A 27,619-nucleotide genomic window follows, 5' to 3' on the forward strand; every position below is an offset into this window, starting at 1 on the left:
CTTACGAAGAATTATCGACTCCGAGTCGTCACCAAGATCACGTGCCTATTTCGAGGCTTCATGTTGGTTTGGAAGCCGGCAAAACAACAAAATCTTTTACTGTATTTTTTACACGTATTTTTTATATTTCCCCTCCTATGCGCCCTTGATTTGCTCTCCACTCTAGCATCATAGAACTGATGGACCATCCGTCTCAGTAATCATCAAACGCCAGGTAGTGTTTAAATCGTTATATATTTGTATTGTTTTGCTCACAAAGTTAAGAATCAATGAAAACAATTTTGTTTAGATCTGACGTTTTAAGCAACTCATTTTGTTTGTAAAACATTCGAACTGTTTACTTATTTGTGGTTGCGTAGATGTAGACTGAGTTATCAAATCCCTTGATGGTATCTTTCCTTCATTTTATTTCCGGCTTAGATCCCGGGCAAGATCGTCTGTCAACATCTAGTCAGCTGACATTAGGGATTGAATGCAAATCCCTGGAAATCGACTGTGCCTACACGGAAAGGTCCAACAAGCAAATATCTAGCTGAACCTTACGAAGAAGGGGCTATGTCTACCCTAAATGTAGACCCGAGACTTCTCTTGATTGCAAGAAGAAAGAAAATACCTTATGGAGTCCGCTTATTTCAGTGGTTTGCAAAGGATAGAAATCGACTGTAAGTCACATGATATTTTAGATCGATAATCTTATTTCTGTTTTTTATTTAACTTATATTTGGAAAACACCTTGAAATCATTTTACTTCACCAAATCAACCCTTGAATCGTGTTAAGTGATTCAGGGATTGTAACTTCAGCACAAATGGCTGTTATTATTGAAGGCATGGGAACTTATTTTTTAATGGAATAGAACATACTGTTGTACTTATACATGCATAGATATATAGATTTATATAGATTTATATAGATTTATATATTTAGATTTATATATATTTTGTCATCTTTTCTTGATACGAAAGTGTTGAAAAGTAATAAAGTAGAAGTAGAAGTAGACCCTGACCTGTAGGTGTAAATGGTAGATTTATAAAAAGCCTCTGAGAACAAGTGTTTTTCATAGTTTGTTGTTGTTTGACCAACCTTTTAAAAGTTCTTCTTTCAGTGTATGGTTTGATAGGGAAAACAATAATGTGATCAAAGCAGTTAAATCCACTAAACCAGTCAACACAGTCTGTATTACTGAATATGAATTTAAGTTTATACCAGCAAAATGGGGGGGGGAGGGTTGTTAACCCATTTAGCAGACCATTTTCTCTTAGGTACCTCACCCTAGCTTGCAGTGGTACTCAATTTTCCTTCATTTAAGAAGACTTTTCAGTCAAGTGCAGTGGTTTTTCCGAGCCCTCCGAACCCCCCCACCCCCTGGCTACCGTCCTGTTTGTCTACATTTTCTGGGATGTTGCACACTTGTATGTTTTCTTGGTTTTGTGAATTGAGTTTTACAGCAACTTCATTTGATTTTTGGGTTTTAGATATTTTGGAATTAGGAAAAAAAAAGAAAAAGGTTTGTTTTCATTTCAGGTACCGGGGTCATGTACTCATTGTCACTTTCTTGGCATACACTACCTACCACTTGTCCAGGAAACCAATCAGCATTGTCAAGGTAGGGTTATAAGCCAATTGGTAATGTCAAGGTGGGATTATAAACCAATCAGTACCATGAACCTGAGGTTATATAGGCCAATCAGCATCATCAAGGTGGGGCTATAAGCCAATCAGGATCACCAAAGTGGGGTTATTATGGCATATATTTTTCTAGTGTGTGTGTGGGGGGGGGGGGTGGGGGGGAGGTGTTTGCAGCATGCTCTAGTAAAATTTGAAAATCAAGTGTTATAGAAAAGTCAATCAGTATAGTCAAGGTAGGGTTATAAACCAATCAGAATAGCAAGGTTTTTTTTCAGTGGATAGCACTTATCAAAACTTTCTGCAACTTGTTCCTGGGTAGACAGTTTTTCTATTGGTCCACAGTAGTTTTTCAGGGCTCAGACTTCAATTAAAATTTTTATTGGCATTCTTTTTGTTGTTTGTTATTGTGACATTATTATGATGTTCATTGTGCTATTTTTTCTTAAGGGTACTCTGAATGCTAACTGCTCTAGTGACTCTGTGACTCCTCTGAAAGGGTCAGTTCTTGGAAGCTGTTCAGACATTAGAAATGGTAGCGCAGCATGTAGGATGACTACAAGTTGCCCTTCCTGGGCCCCCTTTGGTAAGCTAAACATCATTTTCAAGACACATTTCGAGTTGAGTGAATGAATGTCACATGTAAGTTGCTGCTCTGTTCAATGGTATAATAGTGTGTTTGCTTCCCACAAGGCTCAAATTATTATTTTTACATGTGCATTGAACACCTCTTGTGCTAACAGAAGCCTGTGTATGATTTGGCTGGTATCAATTCTATCATTTTATTTTTAATTGATAATTATCATTATATGATTTTGATGGTTTTCAGATCAGGCAAATGGAAAAGAGCTTCTTGGTGCACTGGACTTGGCCTTTCTGTTCTCCTATGCCATGGGAATGTTTGTAAGGTACTGTTTTCCTGTGCCATGGGAGTGTTTGTAAGGTACTGTTTTCCTGTGCCATGGGAGTGTTTGTAAGGTACTGTTCTCCTATGCCATGGGAGTGTTTGTAAGGTACTGTTCTCCTATGCCATGGGAATGTTTGTAAGGTACTGTTTTCTATGCCATGGGAATGTTTGTTAGGTACTGTTTTCTACAGTATGCCATGGGAATGTTTGTAAGGTACTGTTTCCTATGCCATGGGGATGTTTGTAAGGTACTGTTTTCTATGCCATGTGAATGTTTGTAAGGTACTGTTTTCTATGCCATGGGAATGTTTGTAACATACAGTTTTCCTATGCCATGGGAATGTTTGTAAGGTACTGTTTTCCTATGCCATGGGAATGTTTGTAAGGTACTGTTTTCTACAGTATGCCATGGGAATGTTTGTAAGTTACTGTTTTCCTATGCCATGGGAATGTTTGTAAGTTACTGTTTTCCTATGCCATGGGAATGTTTGTAAGGAACTGTTTTCTACAGTATGCCATGGGAATGTTTGTAAGGTACTGTTTTCTACAGTATGCCATGGGAATGTTTGTAAGGTACTGTTCTCCTATGCCATGGGAATGTTTGTAAGGTACTGTTTTCTACAGTATGCCATGGGAATGTTTGTAAGGTACTGTTCTCCTATGTCATGGGAATGTTTGTAAGGTACTGTTTTCCTATGCCATGGGAATGTTTGTAAGGTACTGTTTTCTATGCCATGGGAATGTTTGTAAGGTACTGTTTTCTACAGTATGCCATGGGAATGTTTGTAAGGTACTGTTTCCTATGCCATGGGGATGTTTGTAAGGTACTGTTTTCTATGCCATGTGCGTGTTTGTAAGGTACTGTTTTCTATGCCATGGGAATGTTTGTAACATACGGTTTTCCTATGCCATGGGAATGTTTGTAAGGTACTGGTTTCCTATGCCATGGGAATGTTTGTAAGGTACTGTTTTCTACAGTATGCCATGGGAATGTTTGTAAGTTACTGTTTTCCTATGCCATGGGAATGTTTGTAAGTTACTGTTTTCCTATGCCATGGGAATGTTTGTAAGGAACTGTTTTCTACAGTATGCCATGGGAATGTTTGTAAGGTACTGTTCTCCTATGCCATGGGAATGTTTGTAAGGTACTGTTTTCCTATGCCATGAGAATGTTTGTAAGGTACTGTTTTCTATGCCATGGGAATGTTTGTAAGGTACTGTTTTCTATGCCATGGGAATGTTTGTAACATACTGTTTTCCTATTCCATGGGAATGTTTGTAAGTTTCCTATGCCATGGGAATGTTTGTAAGATACTGTTTTCTACAGTATGCCATGGGAATGTTTGTAAGGTACTGTTTTCTACAGTATGCCATGGAAATGTTTGTGAGGTACTGTTTTCTATGCCATGGGAATGTTTGTTAGGTACTGTTTTCCTATGCCATGAGAATGTTTGTAAGGTACTGTTTTCTATGCCATGGGAATGTTTGTAAGGTACTGTTTTCTACAGAATGCCATGAGAATGTTTGTAAGGTACTGTTTCCTATGCCATGGGAATGTTTGTAAGGTACTGTTTTCTATGCCATGTGAATGTTTGTAAGGTACTGTTTTCTATGCCATGGGAATGTTTGTAACGTACTGTTTTCCTATGCCATGGGAATGTTTGTAAGGTACTGTTTTCCTATGCCATGGGAATGTTTGTAAGGTACAGTTTTCCTATGCCATGGGTCGGAATGTTTGTAACATACTGTTTTCTACAGTATGCCATGGGAATGTTTGTAAGGTACTGTTTTCTACAGTATGCCATGGAAATGTTTGTAACATACTGTTTTCTACAGTATGCCATGGGAATGATTGTTAGGTACTGTTTTCCTATGCCATGAGAATGTTTGTAAGGTACTGTTTTCTATGCCATGGGAATGTTTGTAAGGTACTGTTTTCTACAGAATGCCATGGGAATGTTTGTAAGGTACTGTTTCCTATGCCATGGGAATGTTTGTAAGGTACTGTTTTCTATGCCATGTGCGTGTTTGTAAGGTACTGTTTTCTATGCCATGGGAATGTTTGTAACGTACTGTTTTCCTACTGTTTACCTTACAAACATTCCCATGGCATAGGAGAACAGTACCTTACAAACATTCCCATGGCATACTGTAGAAAACAGTACCTTACAAACATTCCCATGGCATAGGAAAACAGTAACTTACAAACATTCCCATGGCATACTGTAGAAAACAGTACCTTGCAAACATTCCCATGGCATAGGAAACCAGTACCTTACAAACATTCCCATGGCATAGGAAAACCGTATGTTACAAACATTCCCATGGCATAGAAAACAGTACCTTACAAACACGCACATGGCATAGAAAACAGTACCTTACAAACATCCCCATGGCATAGGAAACAGTACCTTACAAACATTCCCATGGCATACTGTAGAAAACAGTACCTTACAAACATTCCCATGGCATAGAAAACAGTACCTTACAAACATTCCCATGGCATAGGAAAACAGTACCTTACAAACATTCCCATGACATACCTGTTTTCCTATGCCATGGGAATGTTTGTAAGGTACTGTTTTCTACAGTATGCCATGGAAATGTTTGTGAGGTACTGTTTTCTATGCCATGGGAATGTTTGTTAGGTACTGTTTTCCTATGCCATGGGAATGTTTGTATGGTGCTGTTTTCTATGCCATGGGAATGTTTGTAAGGTACTGTTCTCCTATGCCATGGGAATGTTTGTAAGGTACTGTTTTCCTATGCCATGGGAATGTTTGTAAGGTACTGTTTTCTACAGTATGCCATGGGAATGTTTGTAAGTTACTGTTTTTCTATGTCATGGGAATGTTTGTAAGGTACTGTGTTTAGAGGTAGAGACTCCCTGTTTTCCTATGCCATCTGAATGTTTGTAAGGTACTGTGTACTGAGACTCTGTTTTCCTGCACTAACTTTGCATGTAGCAATTAAAATCTGATGGATGGCTTAATATGTCTAGTGGGTATGTAGCGGAGCACATGGACATTCGGCACTTCCTTACAACTGGCATGCTAATGAGTGGCATCTTTACTGCACTGTTTGGCCTCGGCTATTTCATCAAAATACACAACCTTGCTTTCTTCCTCACAATGCAGGTTTGTATCTCATATAAGGATCTGTATATAAATTCTGCTTACAAAAATCCCCAGTGCTTTATTATTAATGCTTCACAGTCAAACTGCAGTTTTCAAATCAAAATAAGTAAATTGTTGTTTGAGCTCCAATACCAAATAATTATTACTGACAGCATTGCAAGACCACTGGACAAAAACAACATAATATTGAAATTGCATCATGAATGGAGCAAGCTGGTTACGCTAAAATAATAGATAACCATGTGAATTAAATTTTCTTATTTTTCTTTCGTTTCACTTTTCTAGATTTTTGCAGGCTTTTTCCAGGTTTGTCAACTACAATCGTTTTTTGTCATTTTAAATCTTGGGTCAAAAAAGTATTGACTTTTATGTATTATCTCAATTAGTCCACAGGGTGGCCAAGTGTTGTTGAATGCGTAGGAAACTGGTTTGGTAAGGGGAGGTGAGTTAAGTTTAAAAATACACACACACCTGAGACAAATCAAGACAGACAGCTTTTTCAAAACATACAAAACAGAAAGATAGCTTTTTCAAGGTATACAGTAACAAGGCAGAAAAGGCAGCTTGTTAAATACACAAGACAGACACACAACTTGTTCAACAAGGACAAGTTTGTCAGTCATAACAAGACAACAAGTTTGTCAGTCATAACAAGACAGACAGAGAGCAAGTTTGAGACAAACAGATTGATCAGACATAACAAGACTGTAGACATAACAAGACAGACAGACAGGTTGTTCTGGATAGACAGACAGGTTTGTCAAACACAACAAGACAGACAGACAGGTTTTTCAGGATAGACAGACAGGTTGTTCTGGATAGACAGACAGGTTTGTCAGACAAAGCAAGACAGACAGACAGGTTGTTCAGGATAGACAGACAGGTTTGTCAGACAAAGCAAGACAGACAGACAGGTTGTTCAGGATAGACAGACAGGTTGTTCAGGATAGACAGACAGGTTTGTCAGACAAAGCAAGACAGACAGGTTGTTCAGGATAGACAGACAGGTTTGTCAGACTTTTCAAGACAGACAGGTTGTTCAGGATAGACAGACAGGTCTGTCAAACATAACAAGACAGACAGACAGGTTGTTCGGGATAGACAGACAGGTTTGTCAAACACAACAAGACAGACAGACAGGTTTTCCAGACATAGCAGAGTGATTAAGTGTGATTTAGGTCAATGCATGTTTGAAGGGCATGTTTGAATGGACTGCATTTTGAGCTGACCAGAGTTTAAAATAGCAAGGCTATGTAAATAATACTGTTTATGGCATACTGCACAAGTTACAATTCTATGATACATGCAAATCTTTATTGATCTTTAACCTCCCTAGGCGTGGACTTATCATGGGCATCTGGAATTCACACACATCAGTCGGCAACATTGTTGGTGGTCTGATTGCTGGTATCTGGGCAAACAATGCCTGGTAAGCACATGTTATTACTTTGCACATCAGACATGCACATTTGGTAATGCTTATTAGCTATTTTTTTATAAATAGAAGAATCTTTTTTTAATATAGATACTAATAATCTTTTGAAAAATACTTTGCAAGATTTTAAACTTTTTCTTTTTCAGGGGCTGGTCATTCATTGTTCCTGGTCTAATTGTAGCTGGAATGGGAATTTTTGTGTTTTTCTTTCTTGTAGTAGGTAAGTGTGGATCATCTTTTTATTGTAATTTGTTATACTGTACTTATTTGTTACAAGTGGAGTAATTCTGATATTTGTTCTAAAGAGCCTACACACGTTGGGTGTCTTCCTGCCAACCAGACTGAGGTTTGTGATTGCAAAATAAACTAGTCTTCCTACAACAATACTGTCTGTGAATGAAGTCACAGATGACTGTCAGAATTGTATTATTAGAACTTGTTAAATATTGACTTTAGGATAAGAGTAAATATTGGAGTTGACAACATACTTATAAAAGAGTGTTAACATCTCACATATTTTGTTTCCTTTAGCCAACTGCTGTTGAAGTCAAATTTGAAGGCGAGGTACAGTAGGATGAAAAGTCTGCAGTAAACATCTAGTAGCTGTTTATAAAGGAGCAATTAGACACAATAACTTATATTAGAGAGCTAAAAGCAGTAGAATTACACAGCTAAAATATCCACAATCTTCCAGATGCGTACAAATTACAATTAATTTCCAAATAAATCACAAATTGTACCTTTTATAATTTATTTTGTAAGTTATACTAATATGACTTCCGATGCCACTGTACCCAAACAGAATTTTGCACCACTGGTTTATTAATAAAATATATAGTATTATATGTTCGGTCCTGTACCCAGGGGGGGGTGCAGGGGGTGCATTCACACCCCCCCCTCAACGGTGGTTCACAATATATGTGCTATTTGTAGACAGACAGACACAAACTATAAAGCATAAGCGAATTAGATAAAAAAAACGCAAAAAGGCATTCTAGATCACTCTGTTATGTCATAAAGTTATGTTATGTCATAAAGTAAAACTTTTATTAGCCAAATCCAATAAGAAACATACCGTGGAGATACTGCAATGGCATAGATGAATCCCTTTTTGTTTTTTCCCTTTTTTTCGGATTTCGCACACCCCCCCCCCCCCTCCCTAAGAGAAATCCTGGGTCGTACTGGCCTGATGTATGTTTGGTTCATAGTGTATTCCTTTGTTTTCCTGTGGGTTGTAGGAGGAGGAGGCTGAGCGCTTGCTGTCCAGCTGCCCTGAGGGTTCTATAGCTGATTCAATAACCACATCAGCATACCTGGTGAGTAGATAAACCACAATTTATAGCTAAGACTAGTAGTAATCATGAATTAATCAGTGCGTTCCGTTTTCGTATGACCATGTAAATCATTTGTAGGTCTATTTGTAGTAATTGTACAAGTACATCTGTTACATCGCAATTCGATATAATGGAAAGAGCTCGATTTTTCTAGTCAATGTCTTGAGAATTAGAGAAAATGGTTTTGTACCGGGAGAGAAGAGGAAAATATTTGTTTCACCAATTATTACTATTGTTTTGTATACTCATTGTTCCATTTTTTTAAAAAGAAGAAAACTTGTTACAAGAGTTGGGAAGTGAGGTCATGTGGCGTGTCAAAAATTTGGCATTAAACTCTATGAGTATGTCAAAAAAATGGATTTAGAGCGTAATAAATTTAACAGCATATGTCCATACATGATTAATCAACAATTTATTTATTTTGAAATGACGGAACAGTTTTAATTATCGAGTCTTTGATTTACATTTATAATAATTGGGATCTTAAAATATAAACTACAACAACAACAACAACAACAATGGTGAAATGTAAACCGTAAATAGTGTTCTAGTATGACAATGGTATTACTGTGTAAATTTAATGTCATTTCTTCTCATAGTTGTAGTGTATTAGCCACTTTCTTAAGTATCATATAATAGAGATGACGTTATTGATAATGATTATTTGTAATACCATATAAGGTCATGGCGTATGCCATAAGTTGTAAATACTTTAAACGAGAACCTCGTTAAACAGTTTATATCTGGTATAAACCACAGTGGCATAGAGCGAAAACTTTTGCAGAAGGGGAACGACCTAACTTTGGCCCAGGCGATTCAGTTGGCAAACACGATTTTGCTGTTTGAAGATTCAGCACGTGGAGGAAAAGTCGACACACCCCCAATCGAACAGCAAAGTGGAATTTCCAACGTAAAGTCCGAAGTAGAGTGCTATCGCTGCGGAAGAAAGGGGCACCGATCCAGCGACAAGGTCTGTAAAGCATTGGGAAAGAAATGCAACAACTGTGGAGTCGTAGGGCATTTTGCAAGTCGAAATTTTGCAAAGGAGGAGAGTTGAAATCTCATGCTGTGCGTGGACGAGGACGTGGCCGTGCGCGACGAAGCGGGGGAATTCAACACCAGATAACGGAAGAGTCAGCTGATAAGGACAGTGGGGTGACCCATTTACTTTCTGTAGATGAGATAAGGCAACTCAGGGAGACTCCTATGTTTCAGGCGATAGTCGGGGGAAAGAGTTTTCCGTTTATTATTGATTCCGGGGCAGCGGCGAATATTGTTTCAAATAAGCTTTACGGGGAAATTAAGAGTAATGTTTCGCTTAGGAAAACCAGCAAGAAATTGTATGCTTTTGGTCAGCAACGTTCAACCCCCTGGCGAGTTGCGCCGAAAATGAGTTTTCCGTTTATTATTGATTCCGGGGCAGCGGCGAATATTGTCTCAAGTAAGCATTACGAGGAAATTAAGAGTAATGTTTCGCTTAGGAAAACCAGCAAGAAATTGTATGCTTTTGGTCAAGAGGACGCGCTAAAGCTGAAAGGCGAATTTGAAACGGAAGTTAGTATCTGTAGCCGGAAATGTGTTGCAACATTTTGTTTTTGATGGCAATGCATCAGTTAGCAATTTGATTAGTCATAATACTGCTAAGAAGCTACCATTATTACATGTAAATTCAGTTTCAGAACAAAAACAGCAATGTAACACTAGCCTAGGTTCGGAAATTAAGTCTAAATTTCCAGAGTGATTTTCAGGGGTGGACAAACTAAAGGGAAATAAGGTTAAGTTACACATTGACGATAAGGTGGAACCGGTTGCTCAGCCAGTAAGACGATTGCCATTCGGTTATCGAGACAAGGTGGCGGATCTTCTGAAAAGACTACAAGAGGAAGACATAATCGAACCAGTGGAAGGTGTAGCATCGAGATGGGTAAGCCCTATTGTGGTAATTCCTAAGGCAAATGAGGAAATTAGGATGTGCATTGATTTGAGGAAGGTTAACCAGGCAGTTTTGCGCGAAAGGTATCCGATTCCGACTATGCAGGAAATGCTAGTTGAGCTTAATGGTACTACAGTTTTCTCAAAGTTATACCTTAAGCAAGGATTTTTTCAGTTAGAATTAGAGGAGGAATCGCGAGACGTAACCACTTTCATAACCCATGTAGGATTATTTCGCATGCAGAGGTTAGGTATGGGAATTTGCAGTGCACCAGAGGTATTTCATTATACAGTGCAGAAGGTGTTAGTTGGATTGCCAGGAGTGTTAAACTTGGCAGATGACATAATGGTCTTTGGTAAAGATCAGGCTGAACACAAGAAAAGACAAACAAGTGTTAAGTTATGAAAAGATTATCAGAGAGCGGGTTAACCCTTAATCCGGAGAAGTGTCGGTTTGGTTTATCTTCGGTTACGTTTTTAGGACACGTAATTTCAGACAAAGGGATAGCTGCAAACCCAGGCAAAGTGGAGTCCATAGTCAAGGCTAGAGCGCCAGTTAATGTAACAAAGCTACGTGGATTCTTAGGCTTAGTTCAGTATGTAGGCAGGTATATCCCAGATTTAGCAACACTGGGGGTCCACTCAGTAACCTTTGAGTGGACCCCCAGACAAGAAGATAGTTTTCAGGCTATCAAGCGTGTAATGATTGCCAGCGAGACCTTAGCTTATTTTGATAGGCAGGCAGAAACTCTCGTAGTGGCGGATGCCAGTCCTGTAGGGCTTGGGGCAGTTTTGATACAGAAGCAGGGAGGAACTGAAAAGGTAGTTGCTTATAGACACCGTAGTTTGTCAGATGTGGAGCGTAGATATTCACAGACGGAGAGAGAAGCTTTGGCTTTAGTGTGGGCGTGTGAGCATTTCAGATTGTATCTGTTAGGTATACAGTTCACGTTAGTCACGGATCACAAGCCACTTACACACATCTTTAACAATGCTAATTCTAAGTCGACACCTAGATTAGAAAGGTGGAGTTTACGATTAGCACCTTATAAGTTTAGGATAGTTTATAGGCCAGGCGAGTCTAATATTGCCGACCCGATGTCTAGGTTGAGCTGCAGAGGCAATGTAGAATTTCCTGTAGGAGATGGTACTAGGGAGTATATTTCTATGATTGTTCAAGAGGCAGTGCCAGAAGCTATGTCATGGCAGGAAATCAAGGCCAGTTCAGATGAATGTGAGGTTGTACAAGTAGTCAAGGAAGCAATTAGGACAGGAAGATGGGAGAAATGTTCAACAAGCATCAAAGCAGTCAGATCAGAACTCAGTGAGAGTGATGGTGTAATCTTGAGAGGAAAAAGGATATCCATTCCACCTAGTTTACAAGATAGAGTTTTAAGGCTAGCTCATGAGGGACACCAGGGTATTGTCAAGTGTAAACAACGTCTAAGAAGCGCAGTGTGGTGGATAGGCATTGATAAGGACAGAGAAACTGTATAAATCATGTCAGTCATGCCAGCTAGTGTCTAGTTATGACAGACCAGTTCCCATAGCAACAACAGAGATGCCAACATCATCCTGGAAATTTTGTAGTACAGACTTGTTAGGCCCACTTCCAGATGGTCGTTACGTTATAGTGATAATTGATTACTTCAGTAGGTACTTTGAGGATGCATTGCTCAGATCTACTAAGACAGGGGCAGTTATAGATTTTCTGGATGCCATTTTTACGAGATTTGGTTACCCAGAAGCCCTTAGGTCAGACAACGGGCCACAGTTCACTTTGGTAGAGTTTGAGGCATACCTTAAAAGCAATGGCATCAAGTGGGTGTCACAGGGTTCGTACAATTTTCCACAAATAAAATTCAAGGACTTTAAAGGACTTTTTCAATGACTTTTTGTAGAAATTCAAGGAATAGTGTAACTATAAATATAAATTTTCAAAACTTTCTTCTTTCAAAGCCTTTTGCTTTTCATTAGCACAGATTCGAAGTGCAATCGACTTAGTGAGGAAGCCTAGTTGTGCCCTTTAAACAGTTTCACTTCCTCTTGGTCTCTTGTTCTACTTGGCATTTTCGCTGACAGCTTACAACAATCTTCTCCTTGGTCGTTCTCTAGTCTTCATGACATTGGATCTAATGTTTCCTCCCTTGACTTGCCGCATCTAGCAGCGCCTTACTTATATCTAGATCAGCAAGCCCACGATTGTGAACAACTTTATAAGTTTCTTTATTAAGGTTTTCAACTGACATTTACAGAGAAATCTCTTTCGACTCTTGCCTGACCATGAGAGAGTTTCAACAGATACAAATACAACTCTGCCAGGCTAGATGCTGTAAGAAGAATCCAGTCAGAATCAAGGAAAGAATATTGGGTACACGTTGAATCACTCATAACACCAACTCATAATTCAGAAGGTAAATTCTAGGGGATGAAGCGTTTCTGGTCCTTTAAAAAGCACTGCCAGGAGAGACAGCAGCATGGATTTAGAGCACTACGATCATGTGAAACACAGCTTCTTGGTTTTATACACTCGTTGGTGGACAATATGCATGGAGGTAATCAGATCGACGTTTTGGTGATGGATTTCAGTAAGCATTTGACAAGGGAAATCACCGACTCCTTGTATCAAAGTTAAAGCACTATGGCGTTTGTGTTAAAACCAATTAGTGGAAGGTGGTGTTTGACGGGGAATAATCTAAAGTTGTAGACGTCCTCTCTGAGGTACCCGAAGTCTCTGTATTGGGCCCATGTCCTCTATTACATTAACGAACTCCCAGACAATCTGACCTCCTCCGTGAGACTCTTTGCATATGATACCATCGTGTACTTAACCATCAAGTCTACCGAGGATGCCTTCACTTTGCAACAGGACCTAGACAAATTAGCCATGTGGGAGAAACAATGGAGCATGGAGTTTCACCCAGCTAAATGTAAGATCTTAAGGGTTGGACGCAAGCAAAAACCTACACTTCATGACCATACTTTTCACGGCAAAACCATGAGTGCTGTCGACTCGGCAAAATACTTTGGGTCACCCTAACATCTGACTTGAGGTGGATAAGCATATAAACAACATCTGCAACAAAGCAAGCAGCACCCTCGGTTTCCTTCGGTGTAACCTGAGAATAGGCTCCCCCAAGCTAAAGACGTCTGCTTACTTCGCTGTAGTGCGCCCATACCTTAAGTATGCGTGTACTGTATGGGACCCATTCACAAAGACAAGCATCATCAGAATAGAGATGGTACAACATCGCGCAGCAAGGTTTGCGCTTCATCGCTACGACAGAACAGCAAGTGTGAGTGAGATCCTCAATTATCTGGGTTGGTCCTTACTAGAAATCCGAAGAAAGAGAGCAAGGCTCCTGATGTTCTACAAGATACACCATGGCCTTGTTGTCACTGATGGCCTGCCAGCAGTCCCGCCGATGTATATAATTAGCAGGCATATGAAAAGCCAAAGCTACAAAGTGCCACCTTCAAGCACCGACTATCACAAAAAAAAATCGTTCTTCCCGCCGACCATCAGGGATTGGAACTGTCTGCCGGAACTAACTGCAAGGGCAGCCAGTCTTAACGCTTTTATGAAAGCAAGCGAACTATTATTGCATTGACTTATGTAACTTTACTTATTATATTTTTGTTATTATCGTTTTTGTTGAAATTATAATACCTCATAAGAATCTTCGCATAGAAGGGGTGGGGTTATATGATGAAGAACGCACCCAGCCTGTCTAGCCTTTTGCGAATGGTCAATTCGAGAAATAGTTCCGAGAGGACAAGAAGGCTTTTTTGAAAATCAGAGAAAACGAGATCTTGCTTTTCCTAAGTACCAGAACGAGAAGTCGAATCTCTTAAATTCAAGAAATCGAGATGCCTTAAAATTTGGAGAAAAAAACAATATATCCAAGGAACCACCTCTCTTGTAGTTAAAATCCAAGAAGATCGTCTTCTGGGCTTGCTCAGCTTTCTCCACAAATTCTGTGTACTGGAGCACCAGGAGATCACAATCTCCTATCTTCACATGCTTGTAGCCCACCATCGTCAACTTGGCGAAGCACACTTCCTTTCACTGTACAATCTGCGTATGATCTATGCTGATCCTGTTTCTGGGCATGGATTTTACATACTTTATCTTGTACATAATTATATAAAACAATAGCTCGCAAACCATATATTTGGCTACAATTTGCTATTAATCTACACTCCAATAAGATTTACTTTTGTTCCTTTGATGAAATATTTTTCAAGGACTTTCAAGGACTGATAATAAGAATTCAAGCACTTTCAAGGTTTTCAAGGACTTGTACGAACCCTGTGTCAAGTACTCCGTTGTGGCCCCAGGCAAATGGTTTCGTAGAGAGGACTAAATAGAACCATAGAGAAGATACTTAAAATAGACACAGTAGAGAAAAAGGATCTTCAGAAAGAGTTTAGGAAGTTCCTAGTAGCATACAGGTCAACTCCGCATACAAGTACTGGGTGTACTCCCTTTTCTCTGATGTTCGGAAGAGAAATGAGGAATAAGCTACCACAGTTAGATTATTCAGCTGCTGCCATTCCAGAAGTGGCAAGAGAAAGAGATATGGAGTATAAGCTAAAGATGAAAGACTATGCAGACAAGAAGGCGGCGGATAGCAACATTCAGGAAGGAGATATAGTAGTAATGCAGAATGAGACAAAAGGTAAATTACAACCGAATTTCCGACCAGAAAAGTACAAGGTAATCAACCTTAATGGTCCAGACATGATAGTGCAATCAAAGGAGAATGGAAGTACTGTTAGGTGGAATGTTCAGTTCGCGAAGAAAGTACAAGTAGCAGAACCCGATACTGAAGTAGAAGTTTCAGAGCCTGAACCGGAAACAGAGCATACAGGACCAGATGCGGTTACTATGGCGACCGAAACTTTGGCACCTGAAGTCAGACAGAGCGTACGAGTGCAGAAGCCACCAGCCAAGTTTGCTGACTACCTTGCCAACCACTAGGGGTCGTTCTTGGGGTTTGTTTAGGTTTTTATCTAAAAGGGGAGGGATGTAGTGATTAGCACACTGTACTTAACACATTGACCCCTGAACCGGCCTGTACCGGCTTTGGGAAGTACCCACAACCCAAAAAATTCATAAATTCAAAATAAACACAACAAGATGAAGATACTCAGGCATCAGTCTAAGGGATAAATAGACTTGCAGATATGCATCCAACCAAGGTGTTGGCATCTACTCTTAAGCCAAATAATAGCACAGGTTCTTTGACAAATCTCAAATCGAACAAGGAGAGAAAAGCAGAATCACCCCTCTCAATAAAACGCTCAAAATACCACACAAGGGAGAGAAATCAGCAAACACAGCTCAAGACACAAATAGATACCTTTATTCTGATCCTCCAGGTACATTTCCTTGGCCTCAAAACACAATGTTCATTCCTTGAAGGATTGTACAACCACGAAAATATCTTTACGTATTGCAAAGCATTCTGGGAGATCCAGGGGAAAATTCACGAGGGGAGGGCCAGTCAACACTCCTCTCCCCAAAGTCAGATGGTTTTTTATAAGTCTTTTCACCCCGAAGCCAAACGAATCAATTCCAGGCCATACAGACCCAGAATAGCAGTGTAAACAATTTTGGAATCAATTTGGTTTCAGAAAAGACAGCATTTAGGAGAGCTGTGGTGATTCATTAGAAAATTATTTTCTCATCCAGGCAAATCCAAACAAGAAAAAATCATCATGAATCCACCTTTGCTTGCAAATATCCATAAGCAAAGCACTCAATTATGCCCCAAAAGACTTCATGATGTCCTGAGACACTCTCCTAATATGCTCATAGCTGTATTTTTGATGAAAAATACAAGCAGCCATCAACTTGTGCTGGCTTCAGCACATCGACGAGGGATTAAAAGTGGGGACCGCAAAGCACTGTTGGAAAGCTTGGATACCGCTGACTAGGTGCAGCTGTGTTTGACTTTGACGGGCTGTATAAAACTCAGAATAGGGGGGGAGGTATCTGTTTTCAGTCTGTTTTTTGTAAATTCAGCTCCAAAAAAGCCAGGAGTCAATGGGTTAAGTATCATATAACAGAGATGACATTATTGATAATGATTATTTGTAATACCATGTAAGGTCATGGCGTATGCCATAAGTTGTAAATACTGTGATTAAAGATCAGTCTATATTCGCAAACCAAAGCGTGCGGTTGTGTTAACTGACTCCAATGAATATATAGCGAAAGACACTAAAATAATGAGTTGCTGCATGATGTTGAGGCACTGTAAGGTGTTCATTGGCCTCTTTTACAAGAGCTGCACTGTAGATATTTCTGGAGCATTAAAACTGGAACATGAACAATCACCAACAATGATGTAGTGTGAATCGTAGAAATAGCTTAATGAAGCAGCAAGACCTCTACTACATTCGTATTACCATATGTAAATTGTATTTCGAAGTCGCTGGTAAGCAACGCTACAAGTAGTTCCTCTTCAGTGGCTTTTGCAAGATCGATTTTGTCATTTGTCATTTTGTCACTGTGCAAGGATCATTCAATGGTGTTCAAGTGTGAGCTTTCATTGCCACTAGTTGTTCCTTTGTAAGATTTGGCAAAGCTGAGAGGGGCATGACAGCTTCTGGATTTTTAGAAAGCAGTGGGGAAGCTTGAAAATCCAGCTTGTCAACTGAATTTATTGTTGTTGTTGTTTTTTTTTTTTTGTTTTTTTTTTGCGGTATTATTATTTCCTTTTGACCAGGCTTTTGTTTCATACCGATTTTTAAAGGTGTACCTGCCTGAGCGAATGCATGCAGCTCGGATTTTCGGCGTTGGTTGAAGCATACTCCCTTGTCAATGGTGTCTTTTGTTTGTACCACAAAGTTGAAGTAGTAATAAGGTCTTGCATCTTTCTTGTAATCTCTAAGTGGTGTTGCCTTATAAATATAACAATATATTGTGCTTTCTTCAGGGTTGACTTCCTGCTTGGGTTCTAGAATATAGGAAAAAATAAATAGTATTTTTGAAATATTTTCAATAATATAATTTAGTATCGGCTTGTGAAATATTGAGTGGGATGGCAAGTACATGTAAATCTGTGTATCAATGGGGGCTAAGGCAAGATATATTTAGTGGAAATACCTAAAAGAGGAAAAAAAAACATTTAGATAAGATTGACAAAATGTACAATACATATTATAATAAATGTTTAATAAGATGAATAAATGAATGAATGAATGAATGAATGACAAAAATATGAAGAATTTGAACTTACATTGTCCCCCTTCCTAATCCCTATTTGATGAGTTTTGTTTATATATTGTGGAGAGTACAACACATTCCTCCATGGCATAAAGAAAACCTTTTACTGCCTGAAGATATTGTATGTTTCTTGTGCTAGTTGATCAAGTCAGACCCATATCAGGCCTTCACCCAGCCAAACAACTTGGATTTGTGTTGTAATTGAGACCCACATCAAGCCAGCCACTCCAATAACCGATATTTTGGCTCTTAGTATTCTTGACGATGATGATTTCATTAAAGTCAAATTAACCCAAGGAGGTTTCAAACGAAAAACCGTAACGTGCACGAAGCGAAGGTTGTAATACGTACAGATATGGCGTTCCTCTCTCAAATAAAAATCTTAGATACATTTTTTTACACTGCAAACCAAAAAATATGCAAAAAATGCTTACCTTTTAGCTTGTGTCGACCAAATAGGCGCTCTGTTGAGCGGCTCGAGTTGAGCCCTCGATGTTTCGTACTATCACAACCAACAATGTGGACACCCTGTGCATTTCTCGATCTCTTGAAAACGAGGCCAGGTATCAAACTTTCAACTTTCTTCACGCTCAAAATGAGCTAGCATCGACACCGCTGCAGAGCGTAGTGCGCACGCGCAGCCTCTTATTTCAGGCGGGAAATTGCCGGGCACCCGCCCCTATTAAAATCAACTACTCTGGGTAGGTTCGCATGTTTGCCGGCGACATTGGGATATGTTACGAAGAAGCAACTTGCGCTGCTCATGTCCCATGCACGATAAACAACAGCCCTCACGTCTGAACAAGCAACCTATTCCAAGTCGTTTTTATCCGGTATTTGACAAGATTGGGCTAACAGTGGCAGGATACCAGCCTGGTACTCGGTGGTGTTACCGGTGCAAGTTGCTCGCCTATAAGAAATTTGAAAGCCGTCCTCAAACAAGTAGAAAACCAGTCGAGGTAAGTGTATATTTTTATTCGGGAAAACAACCACTCCTCTGCAGTGCCTCTTCGCTGTAAATTGCTATGTATTTCTTCCTGTATTTTCAATCTGTTTAACAAAATATAAAAACGAGTACATAGAAAAGGCTTGAACATTCTTTCTTTCTTTTTATTAGGAAAAAGCAAATAGTAGTACATCCGCCATCAGCACAGAACAACAACTACAAAAGGTTTGTTTATTTGTACATTCTGAAGAAACACACAAATTATCTATAAAATTCAGTTCGCCTTTCTTTTTGTTTTTGTGGATAAAAATACTTTATCAATTATTGAGAAGTAGTAGTGCAAACAATATTTTGGCATTTGTTGAAAAAGAAATATTTTTTTTTACAATTTGTAAAAATTCTGATAATTAAGCTTTTTGACAAGTTTTTTTTCCACCAAGCCAATTCGTATAAAATTATTAATTTTCTATAAGAGAATGAAAGGAATTCCTTAATTTAGAATATGTGGAATAGAATAAGACAAGAAACATTTTATTATTGAGGAGCTAGGGTGGGCTGGGATATTTAAGCAATTTTTCAGAAATATCTTTTTTCCTAATATCTAATAGAAAACCTTAACAATAATTTAGAAAACAGGTATGACCCCTCCCCATTTGACCCACCCACAACAGAAAACCTGCACCCCAAAAGATGATACATTTTGCTAATTATTGTTATGTAATTTATTTTAGATAGTTTGTTTATTCTTATTTTGTTTTCCATTTTGACTGTTTAGTAAATTTCAGATATTTCAGTTTACGGGATCCCCTATTCTACACCTCCATGAAAGTATGCAAGATGTATCTATGTCAGCACCTACCATATCCAAACTGGATCAAGCAAAGCAACAATTTGGAAGGCTGTTTTCAAGACTTGAAGCTCTAGCAGACATATGTGACATTCATCTCCTGGAAACATGAAAAGAGCTGCAAACTCCCCTAGGTACCATCAAAATTGCCCCAAATTGCTAATGGATGGATGGATGGATGTTAATGGATGGTCAAGTATGGGACCAAATAAAGACAACAAGCAAAGAACTTGATGAATTGGATGAAGGTACAGCTGTATGATCAAATATATCTGCATGCTCTAATATTTATAATAGCTTTATCGATCAGCACCGATGTGGCTGATCAGTGTTCAACTCCAGTGATGGATCAAGCCCAACTAAAACTGCGAATAATTTATTCAATAATTTATTGTCATTGCTATCAACAGGTAATTCACTGGGCCAACTAGTGCAACAATTTCAGATGGCTCTATACCATCATGCCCTCAGTAGTGTAGCCCCATTATATGAGCCAGCAGCAATGAAAGCGTTCACACAAAAACACGGTAAAAAGAAGAATAGTAAGAACAATACTTGAGAATAAGCAAGAACCATTCCAATTTAAACAAGCCAGTGGGATAACTGACGCTTAACTTTCTTTAAAATTTTCAGAAAGGATTCCTAATTGTACAACTGTTGGTAGACTTCCATAATATTTTGACTGTTAGACTACCAACAAATCTGAAGCTATCATTAGCGCGCACATGGTTAGTGGCCTACTGGACATCCATCCTTCAATTCCTGCCTATTCCTACAAGAGATACAAGACACAGCCGAGTGAAGATAGGGAACGAAAATAAAATTTGCAGAGGAGGAATTGTTCTAGACTACATAAAAGAGTTGTTTCAAAGACCAGTGTTATCAAGAATGTACTTGGAGACAAATCACCAATGCATTTCATCAAAATACAATCAACAACAACTAAAGGAATTGAGGTATTCTATGGATTTTAATGTAGTTATTTACAGGTCAGCAATCCATACAAGAAAAATACTGTTTTCTCTTCTTAAAAAATGTTTTAATATTTGACACTTCCTAAATATTTTTCCAGGCACAATACTTTATTCCCCTATATGGACCTCCCACCCAATAAATATGTACCTCTTACATTAGTTTGTGAAAACCATTATACATAATGATTAATATCAATTTTACTTTTGTTTAGTGACTGCTATTACAAAAAAAGGAATAGAGTAAAATAAAAATAAAATACAAATATGGAACATTAAATTTGCCAAATTATAATTTTTTTTTTGTAGGGTCTATTCTGGGTTGTCGCACGATGAGCTCTGTACCTTGGGTCTACTAATTTAATAGATGAGTTCAAGCAATCTTTGAAAAGTATGGAGGACTATAAATCAGCCATTGATCACATATTCCTGTGCTGTCCACAACTGGAACATTACTTGAAAAAGTTTGTAGTACCAGCACCCGGGGACTGGCCAACTTGGTTTTATCAAAAGAAACTCATTGCTCAAGAAGTCAATGCAGATGCCAGTTTCCTATCAGTCATCCCAGAGCAGGGCCCATTTCATGTTTTCCTGAATCTACAAGGTGTTGTAACAATTTATGACTTCTTATTTAAAAAAGTGTACAAAGAGACATTTGGATCTGACTTACCCAACAAGCCAAAGCCTTTTCGTGTCAGCCTGGTAATAACTGCTGTTTTTCTGGCGTGGGGCAAATTACATGATAAAGTTCTCCTAAAATTCAAGCTCTGCAAGGACATAGAGTATGCTTCCATTCTGTTTCTTTTAGATGAGGTGGTTCCCATATCATTCTTCCACTATCCTGTTACATTCAGGTCTGGAGACATGGAATCATATATAATGATGTTAAAGTTATCTCTACTGTTTATAATCTGGAAAAGGCAACATTATGACAGATCAACACTCTCGATGCTTAGTGACTTTTCTTTTCACAAACAACATTTTTCACAGTACCATGAACTTAAAAAGAAATGGATGGCTCTAATAACAGAAAAGAATGTTGAAATCTGGCATAGTGTGCTACGCAGCTTCATTTCAAGTTATGACAGTGCTAGTCAAATTAGGGACAAAGCCCTGTCATTTGCTACATCAAAGACACAACAGCTCTTTCATAACTATCTAACAACACCATACAGTAGAGGTTATTCTGAAAAAGACCTAAGTTTGGTGACTGGTACAGCTGCTGATGCATTACTGAAAATCATCAAGCAAGTTGGTCAAAATCTGGGAAAAGCAAAGCAGGTATAGTAGACATCCATCCATCCATAATTAATTTTTTATTACCTTGGTGCAGTGCAGTGCCTGAACATTTTTTTTTTATGCAGGGAAGTAATAAAAATGATTAGTCGAGCACTTGATCATAGCCTCAACTTATTTTCTTTTTCATGACTAACAATTGTGTCTATTTTTTTACATTTAAGGTTCCACAAGAAACAAATGCAAGAGGGCAGCCTAAAGGAGACATGAAATTTTTTCTTCCTACCTTTGACACCACCATTACTTCAAAAGCAATGCCCCTTGGCTACTCATTTGTAAAAGAAGACCCTTCCACAATACCTGATCCTAAATTAATCTGTGACTACAAAAACTGCACGCAATTATCAACAACCAATGTCAATCGCCTTAACTGTTTTCACACATTTCACAATTTTTGTTTAGAAGAAGCTGGAGACCAGTGTCCAATCTGTTCCCTACACCTTGCTGAAAAAATTGCAGAAATCTGTTCAGCATTTAATGAAAGCTTGTTGAAACCAACAGCAAAATCTACTAGAACAACACAAAGCAATCAAGAACCTGGTAGTAATGCTGAGAATGACAGCATTAATGTCAAAAGAAATTGTGACCCTGAATACTATGACTCTGCACAACGGGAATCCCACATTGACAGCGAGTTAAATTCATTTGTTGTTGCACAGCCACAACTGCGACACAATGTTCCCAATCAACAGGCTGCACCTTCACAGGCAATTAATATCCAAGTTACCACTCATCCAGTTGGTTCATCTACATTTTGGTTCTTTCCTCCTTACATATCTCAGTCAACTCTACTTGGAAGAAATGGATCTAATGCATGTACTTTTATCTCACTAATTTTGGCCCATTCATATATCACTTCTGCAAGCCGAACCAGTATACAGCTCAGCCGTGGTCCTCCCATAAACCCTCATTGGCTTTCAATGATGTTATCTGCAATTGTTTGTGGCAACAGCATATATGACACTGTGACAAATGGTTACGGGTCTCCATTCTTTAAGTGTTGTTGAGGCAAAACCACATCTAGATTCAGTCATTGGGACTGTTTTTCTTGAAGACGCCCTCGATCTGTCAATTACCTCAGCTAATCCACAGGTTCCTCAAAGTTCACTTGCATTTTATCTGCAAAGGCTTGATCGCGAACAGAACTTAGCAGCAATAGTCATAGCTAATGGATAATGGAATGACAATATCTCTCGTCGGACACGATTCAAAGATCTATGTTCTAGATAGCCATCTACACTATGCACACAGCCATAACTTTGGAGCGATGATCGGAATGAGTCCCAAGGTTGACTTGGAAGAATTCCTCAGGAATATAAAGAAACTAATCTCGCTCACATTTGATGTTTGCTTCCTGACATTTTTCTCGTTTTCACGGCAAGAGGTAGAACTTTCGAGTTTTGCGTGCCAGCAAATCCCACAAATGCCGTCAAACTTGAGGATTTTACCCTCGATCCAGCAAAAAATCTTCTAGGAACCTTAACACGAGTACATTTTCTTGGTGTATGTGTAATTTTTTTGCTCCCGTTAAGTCCATTTTTGAGCCAAACCTTTGTGTTCATTGTAACAGTTTTGGAAAACTCGTGTTTCGTCTGCCATTTTGAATGACTCTTGTCTCGCGCATGCGCAGTAGTTCTGCCGCGGTGTCGCTAGCATCAGACAGCCTAGTCCCAGGCAATCTTATTGGGTTTCCTGTGGATGGTAAGAGTTGTGACGTCACAGGAAACCATCCCAGCCCCCAGGCTACCTCACGGTTTATCTCTGAGCACAGGAAACCCAGTAAGAACGCCTGGGACTAGGCTGAGCATCAGACACTCGTGGCGTACTCGGACAGTCGTAAATCTACGAAACAGTCCCGAATAGGTTGTGTTCCTCCTTCGTCGGAACGCAAATATACAGTATGAACACTCATTTCCTATCAAGGAGTATAATTTAAAACGTTTTGGCAAATGTTGCCATCATCATTGCCAAAACATTGCAAATTTTGCTCAGTGATCATTGTTCATATACTGTGTTCTAAGCATCTAACGATCACTGTTTAGGACAATCCACTCTACTGCAAGTTATAGCTCATCAAACATGGCATCTCTTCTTCCAGACATCTAGAGGGGCAACAGGGCTTGATCACAATGCTGTGGGATTCTTCAGGGCACTCTTAATACCCGTAAGTAGCACCTGAAATTCCTGTAAGTAAGTCTTCCTTTAAGAAAGTATCCATAAGTTACCATCAGTACCTGCAGAAGTAGATAGTAATTCCTGTGTAAAAAAAACACATGTAAATACTTACATGTAAGTAGTTATTTCTTTGTAAGTAACTACTGATACTGTACCTGTAAGAAGTTCTTCCTGTTTTAGTAATCATTGCATTTCTGTACGTTTAGTTCTTTCTGTATGAGTAATCATCTTTTAATACCTTTAAGTAATTATCCCTAAATATCTTCCTGTGTTATGTAACCTTTGATAACTGTCCAATATCCTTTGCCTTGCAAGCAGTCTAGGGATATAATTATATCAACTGATGAGACATGCTTGTTGCAAACTCTTTTGTCAGTACTCACCTTTTTATCATCTTCTTTGTTGTTTTAGGGCGTGGTTGAGTATTCGTTATGTCTATTCTTTGCTAAGTTAGTGAGCTACACTTTCTTATTCTGGCTACCCTTCTACATTGAGAACACAGGTAAAGTCTTTCATGAGCTTTTATTGCTATTGTTTAATTGCATAAAACACTTGGTTAACTTCTCATCTCCTGAACTCAAAGATATTGGAGGGAAAAGATATGGGCCAGAAAAGGCTGCTGACTTGGCCACCTTCTTTGACTTTGGAGGGATCATAGGTAAAGTGTCAGCAAACAATTGATGGCAGTATTTGACTTGTTCAAAAAATGGATTCTGGTATCCATGCCATCTTCTGTTTTTTTTCTTCTCAAGGGTGTAATCTATATACTTTCAGGGGGAATTATTGCCGGGGTAATCTCAGACAAAACGAATTGTAGCGGCATTACAGTAGTGGTCATGCTAATACTTGGAGGCCCAATGGTATGTTTAATTTTATTTGCTTGGTTTCTGTATTTAGTGCCTGTGTTTATTTGCTCTTTGTTCTTTGTATTTGTCACAAACTTAACTTGTGTATTTCATTTGCTTTTTTGCAGTTGTTTATTTACCGGTTCTTTGCTAATTCAAGTTTAAGTCAAAACATTGGTAAGATAACTTCTGGTTATTTTTTTTAACATTAGCACCTCTCTCACCACCCAACTCCATCAAACAACACAACCAGCATTATTACTAACATTATAATAATAATCAACAACCACAGTTATTAACAACATCACAGCATCCAAACTAACAGCCACCACCTACATCCATCACAAGGCATCATCACCTTTTACACCAAAATCATTAACTGTTCATCACTGTTACTACATTAACTAGATACCTTATTCCTATCAGAGTTTGAGCCAAGTGGTTCCAGCAACACACACAATACCCATATGTACCTGCTACACCAACCACGTTCCCATGCCTTTGCTAAACCCACCATACTCCTATGTCCTATCCCTTGTGGTTCACACAGCACTAAACGTTGCCATGCTCATTGCAGGGCTGATGTTCCTGTCTGGAATACTCGTCAATGGGCCTTATGCCCTTATCACGACAGCCGTCTCTGCCAACCTGGTAAGTGGTCATCTCATACCTGTTGCACTCCATACCATGTATACTCCATAAAGCAAGTGCAATAAGTTTCGACACGCATGCGTACTAAGGAGAATGTTTTTTGTTGCAGGGGACTCACGAGTGTTTGCGAGGTGACACAAAAGCTATGGCGATAGTCACAGCAATCATCGATGGCACCGGATCTTTAGGTATATATATGTCAGGCCCGCACCCACGGGGGGTGCAAGGGATGATATGCACCCCTCACAACAGCCAAAAGTCCTTTTTTGGCTCTCAATAGAAGGGCTAATTGTAGAGAAAACTATAAAGCATAATCTAGATCACTCTGGTATGTCATCAACCTATAAGTCAGTCTTTTTTGTAGACAAATCCAACAATAAACTCCCCTTGAAGATACTGCTAAGGCATAATAAACATCCCTTTTGTTCTTTAGGGGGTGGTCAGATTTTTTCCACAGAAACAGAAGGACCACTTTTTCGGATTTCGCACCCTTCCCCCCTCCAAGAAAAATCTTGGGTACGGGCCTGAATGTTTGTGTGTGTGTGATTTTTTTTTCTTGTCAATCTATGTAGTATGGCATCATCAACTTGCACTAGCTTTGAGCGTTGGGCTTGAAGCGAAAACACAAAACATAAAAATGGTTTGAGTACTTGAGTACTTGAATTCTGCAAAAGGCAAAAATAATAGAATATAGTACAGGGGCCGCGCACCTGAGGGGGGGGGGGGAGCTGGGGGGGCTATAGCCCCCTTTCATTTTTTTTTTAAGAGGGAAAGAAAAGTTTAAATGATGTTCTATGGTGTAAATTTCAGCTAAATTTCCCTTGGATTTGATAAGTCTTCAAGGCCGCGCTATTGTTCTACTTCTCCTTTTGAAATCCACATTCTAATGACAACCGTATGAATTAAAACACGAGACTTACATTAGTAATTTTTGTAATTTACCAAATAACAAGATATGAGCTCTCTTTCAATTTACTCAAATTCCTTGATGGTGAGGAAGTGATACCAGACCTCCCCCCCCCCCCTTCCACTCCCGCCACTCTTTTTTCAGCTCCCCCGTCAAAAAAATGGTCTGTGGTCACAAATGTGTCAAATGTTTTCATGGCTTCGTCACATGGTGATGGGGCCACTTCTTGTATCTACTATATATTATGTCGATCAATATTGTTATTACTAAACACCGATTCACGAGATAAGGTTGGATCGCGGGAATACCATGAACTCGCTGACACATTTTCGTTCTGTTTTTAGGAGCAGCGCTTGGACCCTTACTCACCGGTATAATTTCGCCCTCTGTGAGTATAGAATTTATGGTGCGTTTTCCAAAGGTTTTTATCTAAATATAAATATATTTGCTTGTTTTCAGGGGTGGAATAATGTATACTACATGTTGATTTGCGCAGATATGTTAGCCGCTGTGGTAAGGATTTATTTATTGTTGTGTTTGTTGATGTTGTTTGTTATCAATCTAGCACGCTGGTCCACTCTTGGGTTTCATCTAAGTCCGTAAAACGTTTGATAATTTAATAGAGGTGTTGACGGACAAGGAGAGATACCATGCTTTCATATGGTATTTTTTTTTATTATGGAAGCTATTGCTTCCCCTTCTTTGTCATATAGTGATTTAACAAAAATCTTTTTTAATTCTTATGTCTTTACTCTATAATGTGCATATAAATACAAATAACGCAAAAAAGGAAGATACTTAGTTTGGTGTGTCCTTTCTAATGTTACATCTTGTTTTTGCAGTTCTTATTACGACAAGTTTTCTTTGAATGTCTTACGATCAAGGCAAAGCTAAGCAAAACAAGGTTTGCGTACTGTAGTCGAATTAGGGGCTAAAAGTCCATTGGGTAAACTGTGAACACCGTATCCGAATAACAGTATTTTCTTTCCATTTTTTTTCCAGACCAAGATACCGTCCTACCCGGGTATCCGTCGCAGAGTCATTATTAGAGAGAAGTCTAAACCCAGAGTTGCTTTACGCCGATTAGATATCTTCATACAAGTATGGCACAATGAAGTACAATACTAAGGGAGATATGATCACTACAAGATGACATTAGATTGTTGCCGTATGGACTGACGGTGACACACAAGATCGTACTTACTTTCCCAAAAGCTGTGCTAGTTGAACTGTCATCATCGGCAACATCCTAGACGCCAAATGCTTTCATAAAAAGTAGACTAGTAGACTAAAGAGGTTTTAAATATATATTTTGATATATTTTTTACATATGTAATGATATATCTTTTTAAAGGGAGTCACAAAAACCAACAA

At 38.9% G+C, this 27,619-nt stretch overlaps 2 protein-coding genes across 11 annotated transcripts; both read left to right on the plus strand.

The window, feature by feature from the left end:
* Positions 1–38: 38 nt before the first annotated feature.
* LOC5518190 (glucose-6-phosphate exchanger SLC37A2) lies at positions 39–27,619 on the plus strand. Of its 8 annotated transcripts, XM_048733087.1 has the most exons (24): positions 39–214; positions 421–662; positions 1,524–1,605; positions 2,076–2,211; positions 2,455–2,533; positions 5,534–5,669; positions 5,955–5,975; positions 6,056–6,111; positions 7,006–7,098; positions 7,251–7,324; positions 7,410–7,450; positions 7,636–7,668; positions 8,343–8,420; positions 23,766–23,831; positions 24,254–24,344; positions 24,426–24,500; positions 24,617–24,702; positions 24,816–24,864; positions 25,265–25,338; positions 25,448–25,526; positions 26,590–26,633; positions 26,705–26,758; positions 27,088–27,149; positions 27,248–27,619. In XM_048733087.1, the coding sequence occupies exons 2-24, from the start codon at positions 556–558 to the stop codon at positions 27,330–27,332; spliced, it is 1,701 nt and encodes a 566-aa protein (XP_048589044.1). In that variant the 5' UTR covers positions 39–214; positions 421–555; the 3' UTR covers positions 27,333–27,619. The 8 variants fall into 8 exon arrangements, with proteins under 8 accessions (XP_048589044.1, XP_048589047.1, XP_048589046.1 ...); XM_048733090.1 differs by lacking the exons at positions 39–214; positions 421–662; positions 1,524–1,605; positions 2,076–2,211; positions 2,455–2,533 and adding an exon at positions 5,115–5,146; XM_048733089.1 differs by lacking the exons at positions 39–214; positions 421–662; positions 1,524–1,605; positions 2,076–2,211; positions 2,455–2,533 and adding an exon at positions 5,131–5,249.
* LOC116601917 lies at positions 16,306–22,835 on the plus strand. 3 transcript variants are annotated; one of them, XM_048733086.1, is made up of 7 exons: positions 16,306–18,566; positions 18,725–18,778; positions 19,329–19,648; positions 19,811–19,927; positions 20,034–20,356; positions 20,681–21,652; positions 21,832–22,835. In XM_048733086.1, exons 6-7 carry the CDS (start codon positions 20,765–20,767, stop codon positions 22,672–22,674), a joined length of 1,731 nt encoding a protein of 576 aa, XP_048589043.1. In that variant the 5' UTR covers positions 16,306–18,566; positions 18,725–18,778; positions 19,329–19,648; positions 19,811–19,927; positions 20,034–20,356; positions 20,681–20,764; the 3' UTR covers positions 22,675–22,835. The 3 variants fall into 3 exon arrangements, with proteins under 3 accessions (XP_048589043.1, XP_032218686.1, XP_048589042.1); XM_032362795.2 differs by having other exon boundaries at positions 19,339–19,648; XM_048733085.1 differs by having other exon boundaries at positions 19,339–19,648; positions 19,811–20,356.

The sequence above is a fragment of the Nematostella vectensis genome, chromosome 9, assembly GCF_932526225.1.
Source record: "Nematostella vectensis chromosome 9, jaNemVect1.1, whole genome shotgun sequence".
NCBI lineage: Eukaryota > Metazoa > Cnidaria > Anthozoa > Actiniaria > Edwardsiidae > Nematostella > Nematostella vectensis.

Excerpts from the sequence above, each read along its gene's own strand:
- LOC5518190 (XM_048733087.1), top strand. The coding sequence starts at position 556 with ATGTCTACCCTAAATGTAGACCCGAGACTTCTCTTGATTGCAAGAAGA. Across the intron at positions 663-1,523 it reads GCAAAGGATAGAAATCGACT|GTACCGGGGTCATGTACTCA; the intron begins GTAAGTCACATG and ends TTTTCATTTCAG. Across the intron at positions 8,421-23,765 it reads TAACCACATCAGCATACCTG|ACATCTAGAGGGGCAACAGG; the intron begins GTGAGTAGATAA and ends CTCTTCTTCCAG.
- LOC116601917 (XM_048733086.1), top strand. The coding sequence starts at position 20,765 with ATGGAGGACTATAAATCAGCCATTGATCACATATTCCTGTGCTGTCCA. Across the intron at positions 21,653-21,831 it reads ATCTGGGAAAAGCAAAGCAG|GTTCCACAAGAAACAAATGC; the intron begins GTATAGTAGACA and ends TTTACATTTAAG.